General features: G+C 44.6%; 1 protein-coding gene across 1 annotated transcript in view; it reads right to left on the bottom strand.

The window, feature by feature from the left end:
• Positions 1-16,455, bottom strand: part of ANKHD1 (ankyrin repeat and KH domain containing 1) — a 121,834-nt gene extending 105,379 nt beyond the window's left edge. The window contains exons 1-2 of the mRNA XM_054389041.1: positions 16,171-16,455; positions 851-1,004 (exon numbers count right to left, since the gene is read on the bottom strand). Coding sequence (XP_054245016.1) covers positions 851-1,004; positions 16,171-16,455 — 439 coding nt within the window. The remainder of the gene's footprint in view (positions 1-850; positions 1,005-16,170) is intronic.
• Between the last annotated feature and the right edge of the window lie 1,027 nt (positions 16,456-17,482).

The following is a 17,482-nucleotide window of genomic DNA, read 5'->3' as shown; positions in this document are numbered from 1 at the left end:
AACTCAGGCAAAGACAGCCCAGAACCCCAGTTTCTTTCCACCTATGCTTCCTCAGAATGAATTTCTACTGTAGAACTGTACACAGATTTACTTCTAAATGCCTGCACATGAATGCTATTCTATCTAGCTCTTAAGTGTGTTTGAAGCTAAAGTCTCAAAACTACAATTTCAGCACACTACTACTAGTCCAAGTATGCACCCATAATGATCAAACAGGATTTGTTTCAAAGCATGGTTTTTGCGTCCTTTTGTCCTTGGAATTTTGAAACTGAAATAATTTTCAAATCCATTGCAAACACTCGAGTCACAACCCTTAGAAAGAATTAAATTAGTCAAGCTTTCACTATAGAGGCAACAAATGCAGCAGCATTATGTTTATCTAGTTCGGTTCTAAAGCATGAACATTAAGTATGCTTAATACCTCAGAACTACACAAAGGAGAAATATTTTTTGTGAGAGTCAAAGCAGAGAAGCAAGTATTTCACCTGCAATTTCTCAAGTAATCCATAATTCCACAGTGACCAATGTAGTCAAAAAAAAAAAAAAGTCATTTTAGCAACCCTACTTCCTGCCATTCTCTCCCCTTTAATCCCTCCACTAGTAGCTCATAATCTGTTCTGGTCAGTGAGATCCCACTTAATAGAAATTAACTTTTCTAACTTTGCGTGTGCAGAAACTGTGGACCAAGTAACTCTCAACATCTGTAAGAATTATGAGCTTGTTTTCCATGTTTCCCTGTTTCCACCATCATGGAAAACTTCCAGACTTGTGAATATCTTACTGAGGTCGGAATTTACAGATGGACAGATCTGTGCACATGTAAGGTTGAGAAATAAACTACAGAAAATACCTGCTGCTTCCAGTAAGGCTTCTAGTCTTGCTTGTGTTTCTGGATCCACAGTTCTCAAGTCTGCACCTTCTGCAGCACTCGACAAGAATAACTCAGATGTGGTTTTAAGTACCGGGTTATCAAGGTCTTCTTGGTCCAAAATAAATGATTCAACCTATTTGAGAAGTCAGAAAAATAGTGTTATCATTTTTTAACTTTTATACTAAATATAAAACATTAGCAAAAACAAATAAACAAACAAACAGAAAACAATCACACAACAAAACCACCCACAAAACAATTTCACTGTACTACCATTATAAGACAACTGTAAAACCCATCTGGTCAGCTCACTGAAAAGGACGAGTTTACATCACAAAAGAAAAACAAAACATCAACATGAAAAACAGCTTATTGTGAAAATTACAATTAACAAGATCCTGAAGTACAGCAAGGGCAATTCAGATTAAATACTGAAAAAAATGTTCTGCATGTCTGGACAGTTACAAGATCACAGGATGTCAGGGGTTGGAGGAGACCCAAAGAGATCATCGAATCCAACCCCCCTGCCAGAGCAGGGCCATACAATCCAGATCAGGTCACAGAGGAATGCATCCAGATGGGCCTTGAAAGCCTCCAGAGGAGAATCCACAACCCCTCTGGGGAGCCTGTTCCAGTGTTCTGTGACCCTTACAGTAAAGAAGTTCCTCCTTGTGTTGAGGTAGAGCTTCCTGTGCTGCAGCTTACATCCATTGTTCCTTGTCCTATCACAGGGAGCAAGTGAGAAGAGCCTGTCCTGACCCTCAGATATTTATAAACATTTATTAAATCCCCTGTAAGTCTTCTCTTTTCCAGACTAAAAAGCCCCAGGTCCATCAATCTCTCCTCATAAGGCACGTGCTCCAGTCCCCTAATTATCCTCGTAGTCCTCCACTGGACCTTCTCCAGCAGATCCCTGTCCCTCCTGAACTGGGGAGCCCAAAACTGAACGCAGTACTCAAGATGAGGTCTCACCAGGGCAGAGTAGCCACCAAGAGGCTGCCAGAAGAGGCTGTAGCACCTTTGTCACCAGAATTCTGCTCACCCTGCTATCAGTAATGACTTCAGTGTAGCTGAACCTGAGAGCCAGGAAGGAACTGAATGGTTTCCCTAGATGCCCTTCAGTTCTATTTTTAAAGTAATTTCAACTAATGTAGCACAAGGACTTTGGTTTGAGGAGAAACACACCAGCTGACTAAAATTCAAACCCAAAACACCTATTTCCAAGCTGGCACATGGTATTACTCAATCATTAATGTTTTCTACACACAAAACAATGAAGCAAGCAGATATCCCAACACAGCAGCAACAATGCTGTCCCACCTCACCTCTGAAGAGAAGCTCAGAGAATTTCTCAACACACACTGGAGGTTTAGGAGAACTTGCCAGAGTAAACAAGGAGGATACCTGAGTCACACTCTAATCGGAGTGCAACCACATTTCAGAATCTGTCCCAAGTTCAGGCAATTTCAAGTAATATTATCCGATAAAAATACTATTTCATAATACCCGCTCAACACTATCAACGCCTTAAACACACTATGGAAATGAGACACATCCAATACACATCCACAGCTGCCCTTCCCCACTTCATGCCCTAGCTTAACCCTCTTGATTTCCCCCAGTATTTTCCCCTCTGTGGACAGCCAGAAGCTACCATCACATTTAGCCCCATCAAACAACACTTTAAAACAAGTGATATTTATACTTTAAAAAGATCAAATCAGACCATCTGCAAATTCCTTAAGTGCCCCATTATGTGAGGAATGTTAACAGGAGTCTGGAGAGCTGCACATAGCTATTCAAGAGCAACTTCAGTGAATTTCTTCCCCTTTTTGATATGTAAATATTCTGTAACATTAACCCCCGGTGCCCAGGCCAGTCTGGGGTGCCCAAAGAAATGCAGGACTAACGTGAATATAACGGTCATGGGGAGAAGAGTGGCTCTTGGGCACAAAGAACAGAGTGCCACATTTCAGCCGCTAGCTTACAGGTACCAGCTCTTGTGTCCTCACACTAAGGCAGCAGGCTCTCATTGAGGGCTTGAAGAAGCAGCGTCTCCAGGTTAATTCAGATGACGATCCTAAACTAAGGGAACTGTCACTGCCAGAGAGCTGAACACACAGAAAATTAACGACTTACACCAGTGATAAACATTTTTACTACAAAGAGCTATTTACAGCTCATGCCAAAACGCTTCCCTACAGGAAGGTTCCCATCTGCAGAATTCCAATGTCAGGCTATGTCTACCCTGCCAGCCTCAGGCCTCCCTGCTGGCATAAGCCCTGATACCAAACTGACTTCTGGAAAAACTCTTGAGCTTATCTCCAGGACCAATTCAGAGTGGTTTATGTTCTCCCCCAAGACTATGACAGACACTTTGCCTCAACAATACACTACAAATATTTTCCCACTACAGTGTGTGTGCAGCCTGGCCATCAGCAGAAAACCCCAAGTGCTTAAGTGGCTCTTCCTTAACCATAGTTGAAAATATTCAGTCCAAGATATTTTATTATATGCTAATAGACTTTTTTTTCCCTATTACACCACAACGTTTAACAGGAGTTCTCCTTTCTGAAGACTTACTGACAGGGCTAACAATGCTGCCTGCAACAGACACACCTGCAGAAGTACTGCAGAGGCACTGGAGGTGGTTCCCAGCATCAGGAAGAGCCTGAGAACAGCGAGGCACAGGTAAGCTCATGGGCCTTGCATCAACCTTCAGAAGGTATCTCTCTGCAAATTTTAAACTTCAGGTTCTGAACTTCAGTAAAGTCATGGACCACTTCCTCTTCAGCCACTGCCACCCCACACTCATTCTGGTATCTCACAGGACACTGCCTGGAACAACACACCTCTGGGCCATAAATCAGCGTTAACTCACCAGTCACAAACATTCCGGCAACTTGCTATGGAGTTCTCTCCCCTCAAGAAGAAGAACATCTTACTTGCCCGAACCTCCACAAAAGTCCTTTTAACACTGATGATGCAAACACCACTTCTTACAGTGAATTACAGACCCACCTCTTACTTAGGGTACAAGCTGCATAGCAATGGTGCACTCTGTTCTGTACAGCTCTTCACTGCCCTTCAGTTCTTCTTTACATCTGCAAACTGTATTTCCACAGACCTTGCACATTTCAAGTCTCACACAAAACTCGCTTCATACATGGTATGTACATCTTATTTTTTTATCACAGCAAGAAAAAGCAGCTGCTTGAAATCTTTCTGCACATGCTGAGCAACAATTTTTAGCTTGTTTTGATTTTTTAGTAAGAGCTAAATAACATAACCACAATACAAATATAACTTGTGTGAAAATACTGAAAACCTATATGCAAAATGCTCCAATGCTCCAGTTATACCACTGCCAGGCTCCCACAAGTTTCAATGCATTTCAGATCAGATTGTCTGACATTTCTGCAAATCAAGGCAGTTTCCCCCACACTAAGACAAGGCTGGAGAGGATGATCGCTATAACAGAGTACAAAATAACCTAATCAGCCAGATGTCTCCTCTGAGTGGAAGGACCTGCGGTGATATTAATAATTGGTTTTAATATACAAATTATATATTTTTAAAAAATTAAAGAAAAATGAAACTACCCCAAACAGATCAAATAAATTTTATCTTTTAAACAGAAATAAACTTAGGGAAAAAAATAAACAAACCACAACCATTAAATAAACAAAATAACCAAACAGATTTCATGTTGGCATTCCTGGAAGACTTAATGCACTGTTCATGTGGCAAAATTTAGGCACTCTGCTCTGTCCTAATCAGATCTGCAGCAGAGTGATAGAGTAACCCGTCACAGTGCTATTTTTGGATTATTTTAAGAGCTGCTTTGGGCAGTTAATAAGCATCTTACTTGGTAAGGCTCATTAGGACCACACGGATTCAAGACAAGATTCCAACTGCCAAAACAATTGCAAAGAGGAGTAACTCCCAGTCAAAACCCCAAAAAGATGCCAGCTGCATGGGACTTGAGAGCAGGGTGCTGCTCACCAGTGCACCTCACTCCACCATGCTTCATGCCTGTCCACAGGAATGATGGACCTTTGCTGAAGTTCTGCCAAGGACTGCAGCAGCCTCACAGTTCTGCAGATCCAGTTACACCACTGGTTCCTCCCTCCACAGCAGCTACATTCACACCTATTTGGGCTCGACTACATAGGTATTTATACATTAACAACATGACTGAGTTTACCTCAGGTCAGGAGTATGAAAGGCGACTTTGCAAGCACTAACATCACAACGCACACAAGCAATTCTTCCAAGATGGGCAAAGAGAGTTACAGACATCTCTCATAGCAGGTCTAAACAGGCTTTCCTATGCTGCATACCTCAAAAAAAAAAAAAGTATAACAGTACTTGTCTCCACTTTTCCCAGAATAGATCGGGCCTGCTCACAAACAGCCTGTTACTGACAGAGACTACAGAGGATGGAAAAGCTTCCTCTAGTAGCTGTACCAGCACCACTCCTCTTCTGCTTACTGCAAGCAAGGGCAGCAGCAGAGACAGCTCATCCTACCCTCTTCCATTTGTACCAAAGCAGTACTTCCGGTGATGGGATTAAGAGTAGGTAGTGTCTTTACAAAAGAAGACTTGTCTAAGAGGGAGTTGGAAGAGAAAGGGAAGAACCAAACAGTTTACTCTGTCTATGTGTATGTAAACAACAAAGGGGCCTCTGCTAAGTACTTTATCTTGAACCTTGCTGTAAATCAGTAGGGGGTCTGCCTGAAGATAGCAGACACTGAACACAACCTGAACTTCTGAACTTTTAGGACAGAGCACAGGCTTAATAGACTACTGAATATTAACTTCTCCACCCAGAGAAGTGAAGAACCTAACTGAAATGAACATACGATGTATGATGTACGGGGGTTGCATGTGAAGGGGGATATGTAGTAGGCATTTCGGGAAAGACTGTAAATCCTGAGTACCTTAGCGAATGGGGAAAGGGAGAGGGAAATTTGCGTTCAGGATAAAAGGGAAGCTGCGTCTCCCAGCAATTTGAGAGACCCCACAGGGATCTGTCCCATGGACTCTCCCTTTATTCGAATAAAGTCTTACAAGACTCCTCTGTCTCCGTTGTGAACAGGAACTTCTAAATCAGATTAATTTTTCCTTACACTGGGAAGACCATCCTTACCAAAAGTCTTGATAAGATAGAGAAAGCCACTACTAACGCCTTTCTGGGATAACAATATTCCTTGCTCTGAGTTTGTGGAGTGCCAGCAAATGAGGATCTGAGCCCTGGACTAGGACTCCTAAACTCCTATATACTCCAGAAATAAATAACTACTTGATTTCACCTTTAGTGTCAGGCAACCCTTCCTAACTACTTCTCTAACAATTCCATTTCGACTTATATCTAAATACATCTGAACACATGCAGCAGCACCTTGGCTTCCTTAAGGCTAACACAGGCTTGTAGACAATGCTGAAAGCTGACACAAATGAAGCTGAAATACATCATCTCTAGGTTAAACTCATTCCCATAACTGACAAGATGTGCCATGCTGCACTGGGATCACACTAGAAGATACCTTGGTTTCACATGATAAACCCAATCTCTGACAATTTGTTGTCTGTCCTTTATTACTAACATCTGATCACCACCTGTCATCTTACTCTGAGTCTGGGGAAATGCTGATAGGACACTAAATGAAAACTGAAAATAAGTTTGTATTTCAGATTTAACATCAAACCCCTTTAAATTCCACACACATAAATAATACCAACATCAGAACTATCAAAAATAATTACTCCAAGGAGAAAGTCAAATGCAAAACTCTGTCACTGACACATCACTCCTAGGAGCTTCCCATGACAAGTGCATCTAACTACATCCCTGGTGTAGACTCTTCACACCAGCAAAACATTTGCCTTTGGTTTACCTGAGATGTATTTTCAAGCACTGCCCTCTTCAGCCCAGTCAGTCAAATACTTTTGCTCCTACTTAAAGTATCTTCCCAGCATTATCATTTCAATTTCAAGAGATGGTGGAAAGGAAGAAGAAAAGCCACACACAAATGGAGGTGTTTTCACAAAAGCTTTCAGTGGGACCTCAGTATGTTGCCCTTTATTGGCACCTTGGAGTTAGAGAAGGAAAAGAAATGTTTCAGAGAATTACTTCAGAGTCATTACATAGCAACGTGTAATTAATATAAACAACAATGCAGCCATAATTAGGGACAGAAGACCATACCTGCTCTATTAGGCTTGAACTCTTAAGTTCCAAAGACAGTTTTTTCAGTTACAAAAAAAAAAAAAAAAGTTTCAGTCCAAGAAGACAGAAGCCACTAAGATCTGTGAATCACCAAGAAATTATCTTCCACTACCCTTATAGATCTTGCAATGTCAAAGTACCCTAACAACTATGGGGAGTTAGAGAAGGACATCACCACCTCAAGGGAGAATGCATAAAGTATCTGAAGCATCATTTCCAGTCACTGCTCATCTTGTGACAAGCCAGGCAGCTATCAGACACTTTACAGATTTATTTAACACATCAAAAAGGGAAGATGATGCAAATAATTTTTTACCACTTCAATGAATTTCATGGGTTCACAAAGGCACCTGATGAGCTGGAACATCATTCCTCTGGGAATACCAAGCCATTAGATCAGCTGAGCTCCCTGCAAGGCAACACAGCCCACTGCCCCCACAAGTGGAGCTGTGACTACCTGCCTTAGCTTAGCAGTCTACAGCAGCAGCTTCGTAGGCAGCAAATTAGATCAAGAGGGTGGGGGAGAGCAGGGGTGCAAATCGATTTAGCCCCAATTACTATAGGAAGTTTAATAACTTGAGTCAGGATTATCTAAAGGACAGCCTTTATTTCTATATGTATTAAGCAATTATCAGATAATGACACAAGCAGCTATAGGACCTGGGCTATGAGAAGTTCATTTCAAAACAGGTTTGTTTAGCAAACACTGCTATAGATATAACGTAAATAAAGACGGAGGCAGCTCTCTGCTTTGTCACTGGTGGTGAGGGAAGTGCCTCTCACAGTCTCACATTCAGGGACAGAAATGTGTGCTATGTTTTGGGGTGTTAGTGGACACTTAACTGACCTCAGCATTAACTTCAGCTGGCTAGACCAATGGGAGAGACAACCAGCAATGACAGGCCTGACATCTGTGTGGCAGCTCATCTCTGCTCAGGCTGGCCCCATTGAAGGGTCTCAAGTTGGTACCCCAAGTCACTAGTCTGTTCTCAACACTATGGCTAATATTTGAAACTTGCAGCAAAACAAAACAAACATCCTCTTGGCCTGCTCTAAATCATGTTTTCAGGGCTCCATCTTCTCCACACGCTTCTCTCCTGCCCTTCATTTTTTCTAACTTAATAGCCCTGCAGAAATGGCCCCTCCTACCCTCACCTCAAACCAGGAAAGTGCCAGCATAACTCCATACTCTGATTTACTACAATATAAACCAGGATTGTGGCACAGCTTTCATCTGGGATTCCTGCTCAAGTATCACATCTCAGGCATTAAAACAAAGTGAAGAAACTTCAAAATGAAGATGAACAAATGCATTTGTTTGCTTACACCCATACAGCACTGTGAGTGTCGAGGGCACCTTTTTGACCTCATCAGTCCAAAGGGGCATGGTGCTTACAAAACCCACACAAGTGGATTCCATGAACATAGTCCAGTCTAGTAATTCAATAATCTGTTCCCAAGCCAATCTGTATGTTTCAGACAGCAAGGAATTTTAACAATTAACTTCCAATTCTCTAGAGGCTTATTCCAAACTGAAAATCATATTGGGCTTCCTGCTAGTCTCAGCATTGAGGCTAGCTGTACTCTTTTTGCCAAACCTGTATGAACAGGTTTGTGCATGTTCTACTACTGCAAAATGAGCAGAAACCAGCATGTAACTACTGACCCATTAGGGAGCAGGAGTAACACAGTAGAGATCCCCATCTACTGAAAACTCAAGATGTAGCAGTAACTATTTTAGAACAACAATTAAAAGATGCACCCTTACATAAGGTATTGAATTCACCCTAACAAATCCTAAATGTTAAGTACCCACTTCATAGACCTCCTTTTTTCCCTGGCTGCTGTGGCCAAACACCTGCTATGAACATGCAATGAATGCTCTGGAGCCACCAAGATCGAGGAACATGTCTTGGAAGAAGACCACTGATGAGATGACCTGATGAGCTCTTTTCCCTTGGTTTGAAATACAACTGAATTACTACCTACTTGCCACATGACACCATTAGTTTTATTCATGATTTTGGAGAAGTTCAACAAGGTTAGGGATTTTCCTAGAAGAAAATCTTAGTTAATTATTAATATCCATGTTTTACTGAAGGTGAATGAGAATAATTTATGGACCTAGCTGAAACCTAACACCTGTGACACATTAAAACAAGCAGAGAGGTGCTACTCAGTTGGCCCACTGTCCATCAGCCAGTAAAATACCTTTTTTTTTGTCGTTTTACTTGAAAATAGTGAATCATTTTTCCTGCAGGATAGTACATTGTTAGATGACTTTCAAAAGCTCCCCCGGTCACACACATTCCTTCTCACCACCAGCATTCTGACAAACACAACATAGCAACTCAACCCTAGTCTGAGATCCTTCAGACTCTGGGATGCATTGGAGAAGCTAAAGATAAAAAGGAGTCTGAAAAAAGAAAAAATTATATATGACTCCCTCTTAAAACCAAAAGGCAAAAAGGAGTGAGTGGTCTCATCCCATGAAAAACAACTAAGAAGTAACAGGAACCAGCACAGGACCAATTGTTTTATGGTAGCAGGTGTTTTCTGTATGCATTTGAACAGAACATGCACAACACTGCAAAAATGGAGAAACTTTTCTGGTATTTCATAGAAGTTTCAAATAACCAGTGACAATAAATAATCTAAGATAATATTCTTAAGTGATGAGTTGCAATAGCAAAAGGAAGACATCCTCTGATAGGAGATATTTCAATACATTTTATTTGCTCAGCATTCCTCCAAAAATATGCAAAGTGAAACCTCTGCACCTTCACAAGAGAAAAAGGAGAGCTAGTGGTCAGGAGGAAAAAAAAAAAGGAAAAAAACCACAGAAACTATCTATAAATCATAGAATCAGAGAATGGCTCAGGTTCGAAGGACCTCAGATTGTCTAGCCCAACCTCCCCACAACCGGCAGGGACACCTCTCAACTACGACTCAGCTGCTCAAAGCCTCATCCAACCTGGGCTTGAGCACTCCCAGGGAAGGGACATCCACGACCTCCCTGGGCAACTTGTTCCAGTGTCTCACGATGCTCATGCTGAAGAACTTCTTCCTAAGATCCAGTCTAATTCTGCTCTCCCTCAGCTTCAAACGATTTCCCCTTGTCCTGTCGCAAGACACCCTTATGAAAAGCCCCTTTCCAGCCTGCCTGTAGGATCCTTTTAGGTATTGTAAGGCTGCTCTAAGGCATACCAATATAAATTAGATATACTAAAAGGTTAAAGCTCAGAACAGCACAGCATCCTAACTAAATGAACCCTTAACTACAAATATTTACCCATATCTGTTTTTTAACTCTTACTGGAAGGAAAGCAGCAAGGTTTTATAACACAGACTGCAATAACAAGGTTGCTACAAAACCCAGAATTTGTATCATTTGAAAGCTGGAGTGACACTCAGAAGACCAAGGTCAGATGAGGTATCAATGAAAAAGTTTCAATTTAACTCCTGAGTTGAGATAACTCCTAAATTTACAAAGGTACTTGAACCAATCACCCATCTCTCAAGTTCCGCTTACAGTAGCCGGTTCCTCACTCAGCCCCATTAGGGAGATAAACTTTACACCTGGACCATTTGCATGGTACATGGGCTGCTATTAGGAAAGAAAGCATCCACAGAAGGAAAACGCAAGCACCCTACTGCAGACTGATGTTCCCGAGCTTACACACTGAGCTCTGCAAATACTACTCAAATGTAGAAGCTGTTTTTCTTTCTTCATGAAGTTTTAAGTGGGAAATAAATCTAAGAAAAGTTTCTTTTTTCAGTGTAAGTCAGACTTGTTTTTCTCTTAAATCCAGAGTCACTTTCACCTCCCTTTTCCATGACATCTTCATATATGTAAAAAAACTCAAATGGCATGCTAAGATCAAAGCTATGAGGCATCCTCAATTTCAAGGTCTGAATCCCAGTTCAACTTCTTCCCCAAGCATGCCAACACGGCAGCGTGGCTGTTCCCACATCTCGAGGCCAGGCCACACATGTGCCTAGGAACTGCAGCATCTGCATCATCCCTTCCCTCCACACCCACCCTTCTTTAAAGGGAATGTCACAGCAATGGTTGGAGCACCACAGGACAACACTGCAACAGCATCATCCAGCTGTCCTTAGAGCTGCTCCCAGACAAGGAAAGGAGGAAAGCATCCCAATACCAAGTCCCCAAGGGAGCAGCTGTATAGCCCCAATTTAAATCAGAACACAGGAACTTGAGATTCAGCAGCTCTAGTCCTGCCTTGTGTTAACGCTAAATGAACCCTTCCCCTGCCTCTGACTGTAACTAGTTGACTGGTTGAAACCTATGTGCAAACTAAATATAGATGTTCTGCTAAATTTGGTAAATCTTTCCTTACCAAGGAGTTGTACTACATTTTTATAATTACACAGTAGTATTTCACATATTTAATTTCTACATCTATCATTAGAAAATGGTTGCTGACATTTATTTTAGGTCATATACTCAAGTGGATCAAGCTGAACTGAAAGGAAGTTTGACTTCTGCAGGAAACTTCAGAGATCAGTTCATTTTTAAGTGTTATTAAATGGGAATTATTAACAGATTGTTTCTGGCTACTACAGGCCAGACTTTCAAAGTTACTGAGATACCTGCCAAGATTTTTCCAGAAATTAGATGTGTAATCAGGCTGGGAAAGGAAACCCTACAAAGCAGCTCTCTGCACATTTAAGCATCACCTCAATACTTTTGGAAACCTGAACCCATTATCTGTCTGCATTTTCCAAGCAGTGAATAATTCCTGAAGAAAGAGCTAGACAAAATAAGAAAGACATCAACTGCTAAACTGAAACTTATATTTTTCAGAGAAAGGCTTTTCTGCGTAGTATTATAGATCAGAATTTGCATCAATTTCTTTGAAATTCTGTTCCTTGTGGTTGAGAAAATGCTGCTATTTGTATTGTTTCAAATAGAATGCAGAACACTAAACTGTGCAAGCATTCAGTTACCCTCAGAAGCCAAAGTTTTAAAGAAACAATGCCAGGCTAAGAAGGTTCACTAACATAGCAACTTTAATAGGCTACTTTGCCAATTTCGACCAAACTGCTGAAGAGCTGACTTTGAATTAAGAGCCCAGTTTGAAAATTAAGAGACTTCAAATCTGGCAGGGGGGGGGGGGTGTTAGATTAAGCCCCAGACAAAAATCTCCAAGTCCTGAGCTGATCTGGAGTGCATGTCATTCAACTATTAATTCTGCTCATTGTAGGAGGTAGGTTGCATCTGATTTTTAATTATGCTTTATGTAAATATCCCCAGAGGCTTATGCAATAGGTACAGGCTTAACTAAGGCAAGCCGGTGGAGGCAGGCAGCCTGCTCTGGAAAGGGAAGCTGAGTGCTGAGCTGACTCCATAGTCAGGGGTGGATGAACTCCAGTTGCCACTGAAGGCCTCCAAACCCCCAAATTACAGAACACAAGACACTTGCTACATTTCCATGCTCACTGCCAGAAGCCACTTCATGAACTGGGCTCCAAGATCTGCTGGTACTTCTGTCAGCACAGTTGGCTTCTCCTACTTGATTTACAACAGGTCAGCAAACCGCACAATCCTGTGAGCACTAACACTGCCATATTTATCACTGGCTTCAACTCTCCCTTTCTGCTGCCCAGTTTTCCACCATGACAGTTTCTGATAAGAACCTGGGTGTTCTGTGGCCAGAAGCCCTCAAACACCAAGGACCCCATGGACTTCACATGCACATGCTATTCGTCACCTTCACCTTAACCTACAGACTTCACTGGTCTGCAGAAGGCTGTTTAATACTCACACCTTTGGCACCATCTTAAGTACCAGCAAAATTCACTAGAAGTGGTAGTAATACACTTCAAATTACACCAAAATCTCACTCTAAAGTTGCAGGCTGTTGTCTCCAAACCTTGATCAAGCTTAGAAGCCAACCAAGTAGCTATTTAGAGAGAGGCCAAAATTGCCTCATTTCTCAGACTGCAACCAGTGGGGACAGTTTCTCCAAATGCCCAGGAGAACCACAGCTTCCCCTGGTTTACACAGAAACAGCACAAAGCCTCCCAGCCTCATCCTCCATGCCCAAAGGCGTGCTTCAGCTTGCAATTGTTTCTATTTGCGTGTGATAATTGTAACTGGTAATTCTAGAAAATGTTCCATAAGGATGCCTTTAAATTCCACCTTGCAGACCCAACAACTCTTTCATATGGTATCCACTTCAGTCTCTGGTTTCCCAACCAGCCACACCATAAGCAGCCACACACTGAGCTAGGAAACCAAAAAGCTTCCATTTCCCCCCCAGTTCTGCAAGGCAGGTTCACTGTCTTCACCTGTAAAATTGGGACAGTACTCCCAGTATAAAGTACATGAATATCTGAGGTAAAAAATGCAGTATTTTCAAAAAAGTTGAGCTAAAATATATTCCTCTTTTCATTCTCTAAATAATTCATTACACTCTTCATCCTGCACTTCCCAAAAAATTTTCTTTTCTACCTAATTTACCATTTTGACTAATCCAATTACTTTGCCATATTAAACTCATAATAACACAAGGATACAAAACCTAAATACCACTGCAGAGCCTAGAGTATAGTACCATTATTTTAGTGGCATCAAAAGTAGAGACAAAAGTAAAGCATCAAAAGGGTACATGGCAAATGCTTATTTTATTTTCATTGTCCTTTCTAGTTCTCACTAATTCAGCTGGCAACAGCTGAAGGCATACACCCAGCTCATGGCACAAGACCATAGTCCAGTCACTAGGTTTGCAAAGCAGTGCTGTTCAAGAATTGCAATGTTCCATCCCAGGAATTTAATTGCCTTTTTTGGGGGATTTGTTTGCTTGTTTTAAAGTCAAACAAACAAATCAACCAACCCAGCACTCACACAAAACCAACAGCCCTATGTGACAACAGGTGCTTCTTTAGTTCTTATACACAGAAAAGAAAAAACACTGAAAAACCTGAAATAGACTCTTAGTCCTCCCAGGCATAGCCCAGGGTCTAGCCATGCAACACAGGCACATCCTTCCCACCTTTGCTGCTTCTTCCTCAGGTTACTCTCCACAACCAGAAACACAAGACAGAAGAACTCCCCAGGCAATTTTGGCTTTGAGATTAGCCCAAATCCTCGATCTGTATTCTGGAAATCTCCAAGTCTTAACTCTTACTTGTTTTCTCCTTTAATTATATATTTTAAATTATGCTTTTTCCATGTTTTTCAAATGAGTAACTTTAACAGCTGTTTGGGAACCTTTATTTTTTTGACCTCATTGCCAACCTCCCACACACATTATTTGTAATAGGCTGTCTTAATACTCGCTATTAGTCAAAAGATTAATGGAGTGCTTAATAAACACCTTAGCTGTTGAATCTTCCCATCCTTTAAATAATAAGGTGGGTTCTAAGGGGATAAGCTTTCAAAGCAGAACTCTGCCCATCCTGTAAAGAGCTACGAGCAGTCCATGCAGCCACACCAGCACATTACCTAGGTTCTGTTATTAACTACTGCTTCGTATCTTTGAAAACACATTAAAAGGCAACATGAAAGATATCCTAGAGAGAGGAAACTTACAAATTACTTGCATCCTATTCTATCTACAGGAGGCCTTTCAGCTCCCCAAAACAAGTATGTTCTTGAACACATAGTCCCAATCACACACCTGCCTGATCATTAGTTTTGCCATGTACTTATGTCTTGCTCTTAATACAATTTTTTACTTAGATCAGGTGGTCATAAGCACAGTGAAAATGTCAGCCTGCATCAGTCTAATCACATTTTTTATTCAGCTAAGACCTGTCAGATCTTGGGTTTCAAGAAGGCTGGACAAAAGAGGATCATCAATGGAAGGCAAAAAATTCAGACATAACAGATGCATGCAGGCTCCCCTCTTCCCATTTCTTCAGAAGCAATACAGACAGATACCCAAGTACTCACTCCTGACCCCTAAGTTAAAAATGGCATTTATTGCCTTGGCTAACATCTTCTTCCCCCTGGAGATGCACAGAAATAAAACCACTAAAATTCCAACAAGCTTCCAAGTGCTGGTCACTTTCTCCTGCTTTTACCAATCAAGCTATCTAAGAACTGCAATGTGATCTCAAATTTTTCTTCTAAAAGGGGCAAGTAAGGAAGATTCACCTTTTAGTACAGGATGAGTAGACAGCAGTGAAAGATAAATGCCTTTATTTATCTTCTCTCCTTACGCTACAAAAAGCAGTATTAGATGCAAGTTTACAGGCCCAATAACGTTTCATTTGGGTTGGTATAAGGCTCCATACCCTCCCCCACATCCTTTCCTTAAAACTCTCTGAAGGTTTGGAAGATCAAAGGAACACACCTCCATTACTCTCTTCCATTTTTTTGGGTAAGAAATATTTCTTTTGCATAAAAGCCTGTGTGTATGTATGCATACATACAATCTTAGGATTTTAACAGAACCTAGGAATCCCATATCCTTCCTCTGAGTCCAGGGCAGCAACACCGGGGGATCAGAGGCTTTACTTTGTTCTCCGCTGGGTGGAGGATCTCGCCTCCCCCTCCAAACCTGGTTCAAAGTGGAAAACGCTCCTAGAGGTCAGGAGGCAGGCGTACGGGAGGCAGGCGTACGGGAGACATCTTTCCCCCCCACCCTCGGCAGGCAGAGGCAGCGGCAAGCGGAGTGCTCGGCCGCCCCAGGAGGGTGCAGGCGGCGCGCCCAGCCCCCCCTCTCTCCGGGGCCCGCCGGGAGGCGCGGCGGTGCCGAGACCCCCCCCTTCCTCCCTTCTGCCCGACCTCAACGCAAGGGCCTAGGCCGCCCTGCCCGAGCGGGGCCATCGGGACCCCGCCCACACGGCTCCGGTACGGCCGTTCACGCCCATGGCAGCGGAGGCCCGGCCCGGGCTGGCGCGGGGGAGGGGGGAATAGGAGGGCGGGGAATGGGAGTGTGGTGCGGCCCGCGACCCCCGCGCCCGGTCGAAGAGGCGCCGAGTGCCCGGCTGGCGGCGACGGGCCCGGTGGAGCTAGTGGGCGGGCGGGCACCGGCCCCGGTCGGTCCTGTCAGGAAGCAGCGAAGGGGAGAGTCCCCCCCACGGGATCGCTCACCTCGGACACTTCGTCCTCGTCGCTGCCTGAGCCGCCGCCGCCGCCGCCACCTCCGCTCCGCAGCACCGCGGCCGCCAGCTTGAAATCGAGAGCGGCCTCAGCGGCCGCAGGCCCACCAGGTCCTCCCGGCCCGCCAGGCCCGGCCTCCCCGAAAAGGCGCACGGCCCGCAAGCCCAGCGGGGAGGGCCCGACCGCGGCGGACGGCTCAGCGGCAGGCGGCGCGCGGGGAGCGACCGAGTCGATCTCCTCGTCACCGACGGGGGCGGCGGTGCCGTCCGTGAGCATCGCGCTGATCCGGGGCCACCGCCGCTTGCAGAGCCCAGCCGTCTCCGTCCCCTCACGGTACCGCAGCAGCGCCACTAACTTCTCACACCCTACCCGGCCGCGGGCGCCGCGCCGCCCCCCCCCCCCCCGCCGCTCCGCCCGCGCTCATTGGGCACGCTCGGCCGATGGCAGCGTGCTATTGGATTCGGAGCCCGCCACTCGCGGTTACGTCACGCGCTCCCAGCATGCTACCCTGAGAGCACACGCCGAAGCAGTTGGATTCCACCGCCCCGCCCCCCTCCCTCCGCTTCGCTTCCTGAACTTTCCGCGAGCTGACTGGTCGCTTGGTTCATCAATCATGTGCCTTGCCAGAGCTGTGGGCGTCGATGGGGTCAGTGGGCTGTCGGTCAAAGCGAACCCGGCAAAAGCGGATTTCAATTGGTCGAAAGAAACATCGCTCACAACGCACAGCGTCTGGCGCCACCCCATTGGTGCCTGCCTTGCGCTGAGTCTGGTCTCCCCTTCGTACCTCTCTGAAGGTCTCCCTCAGTGCGAGAGATCCTCAGAAGCCCGCCCGTCCCTAGTGGCGATTGGGCCGCGGCGCTGCCTGTCGAGGCGAGCCGGTCTTCCACCGCCACCACTACCCCCGCCCCCGACCAACCCCGCCGCCTTCTCTCCCGGGCCGAGCCCGGGTCACCGTGGGTCGCGCTGCTCTGTCACTCTGCTGCTGGTTCGCCTGACGCCGGCGCGGCCGCGTGGCCTCTGGTGGGGGGGAGAGGCACGGAGCCACTTGTCACCGCAGCACCGCCGGGGTGCTGTGGCCGGGAAGAGGACTAGGACACGGGAAGCGTTGTGGGAGGGTGAGCGTGGAGACTCGGGGACACGCTGCCGAGGGTCCTGGGGCCAGGCCAGACGGGCAACCCGGCCTAGTGGGAGATGTCATGGAGGGGTTGGCCTGGCTGCTCGGCGAGGGTCCCTTCTGACCCAGTCGACACAGAGGTTCGATGCTGTGAACAGTCTGACGACAAGTGTCCGCCGCATTGGAGGG

The sequence above is a fragment of the Indicator indicator genome, chromosome 18, assembly GCF_027791375.1.
Source record: "Indicator indicator isolate 239-I01 chromosome 18, UM_Iind_1.1, whole genome shotgun sequence".
Classification (NCBI taxonomy): domain Eukaryota; kingdom Metazoa; phylum Chordata; class Aves; order Piciformes; family Indicatoridae; genus Indicator; species Indicator indicator.
This window is presented reverse-complemented; position numbering and strand designations above follow the sequence as displayed.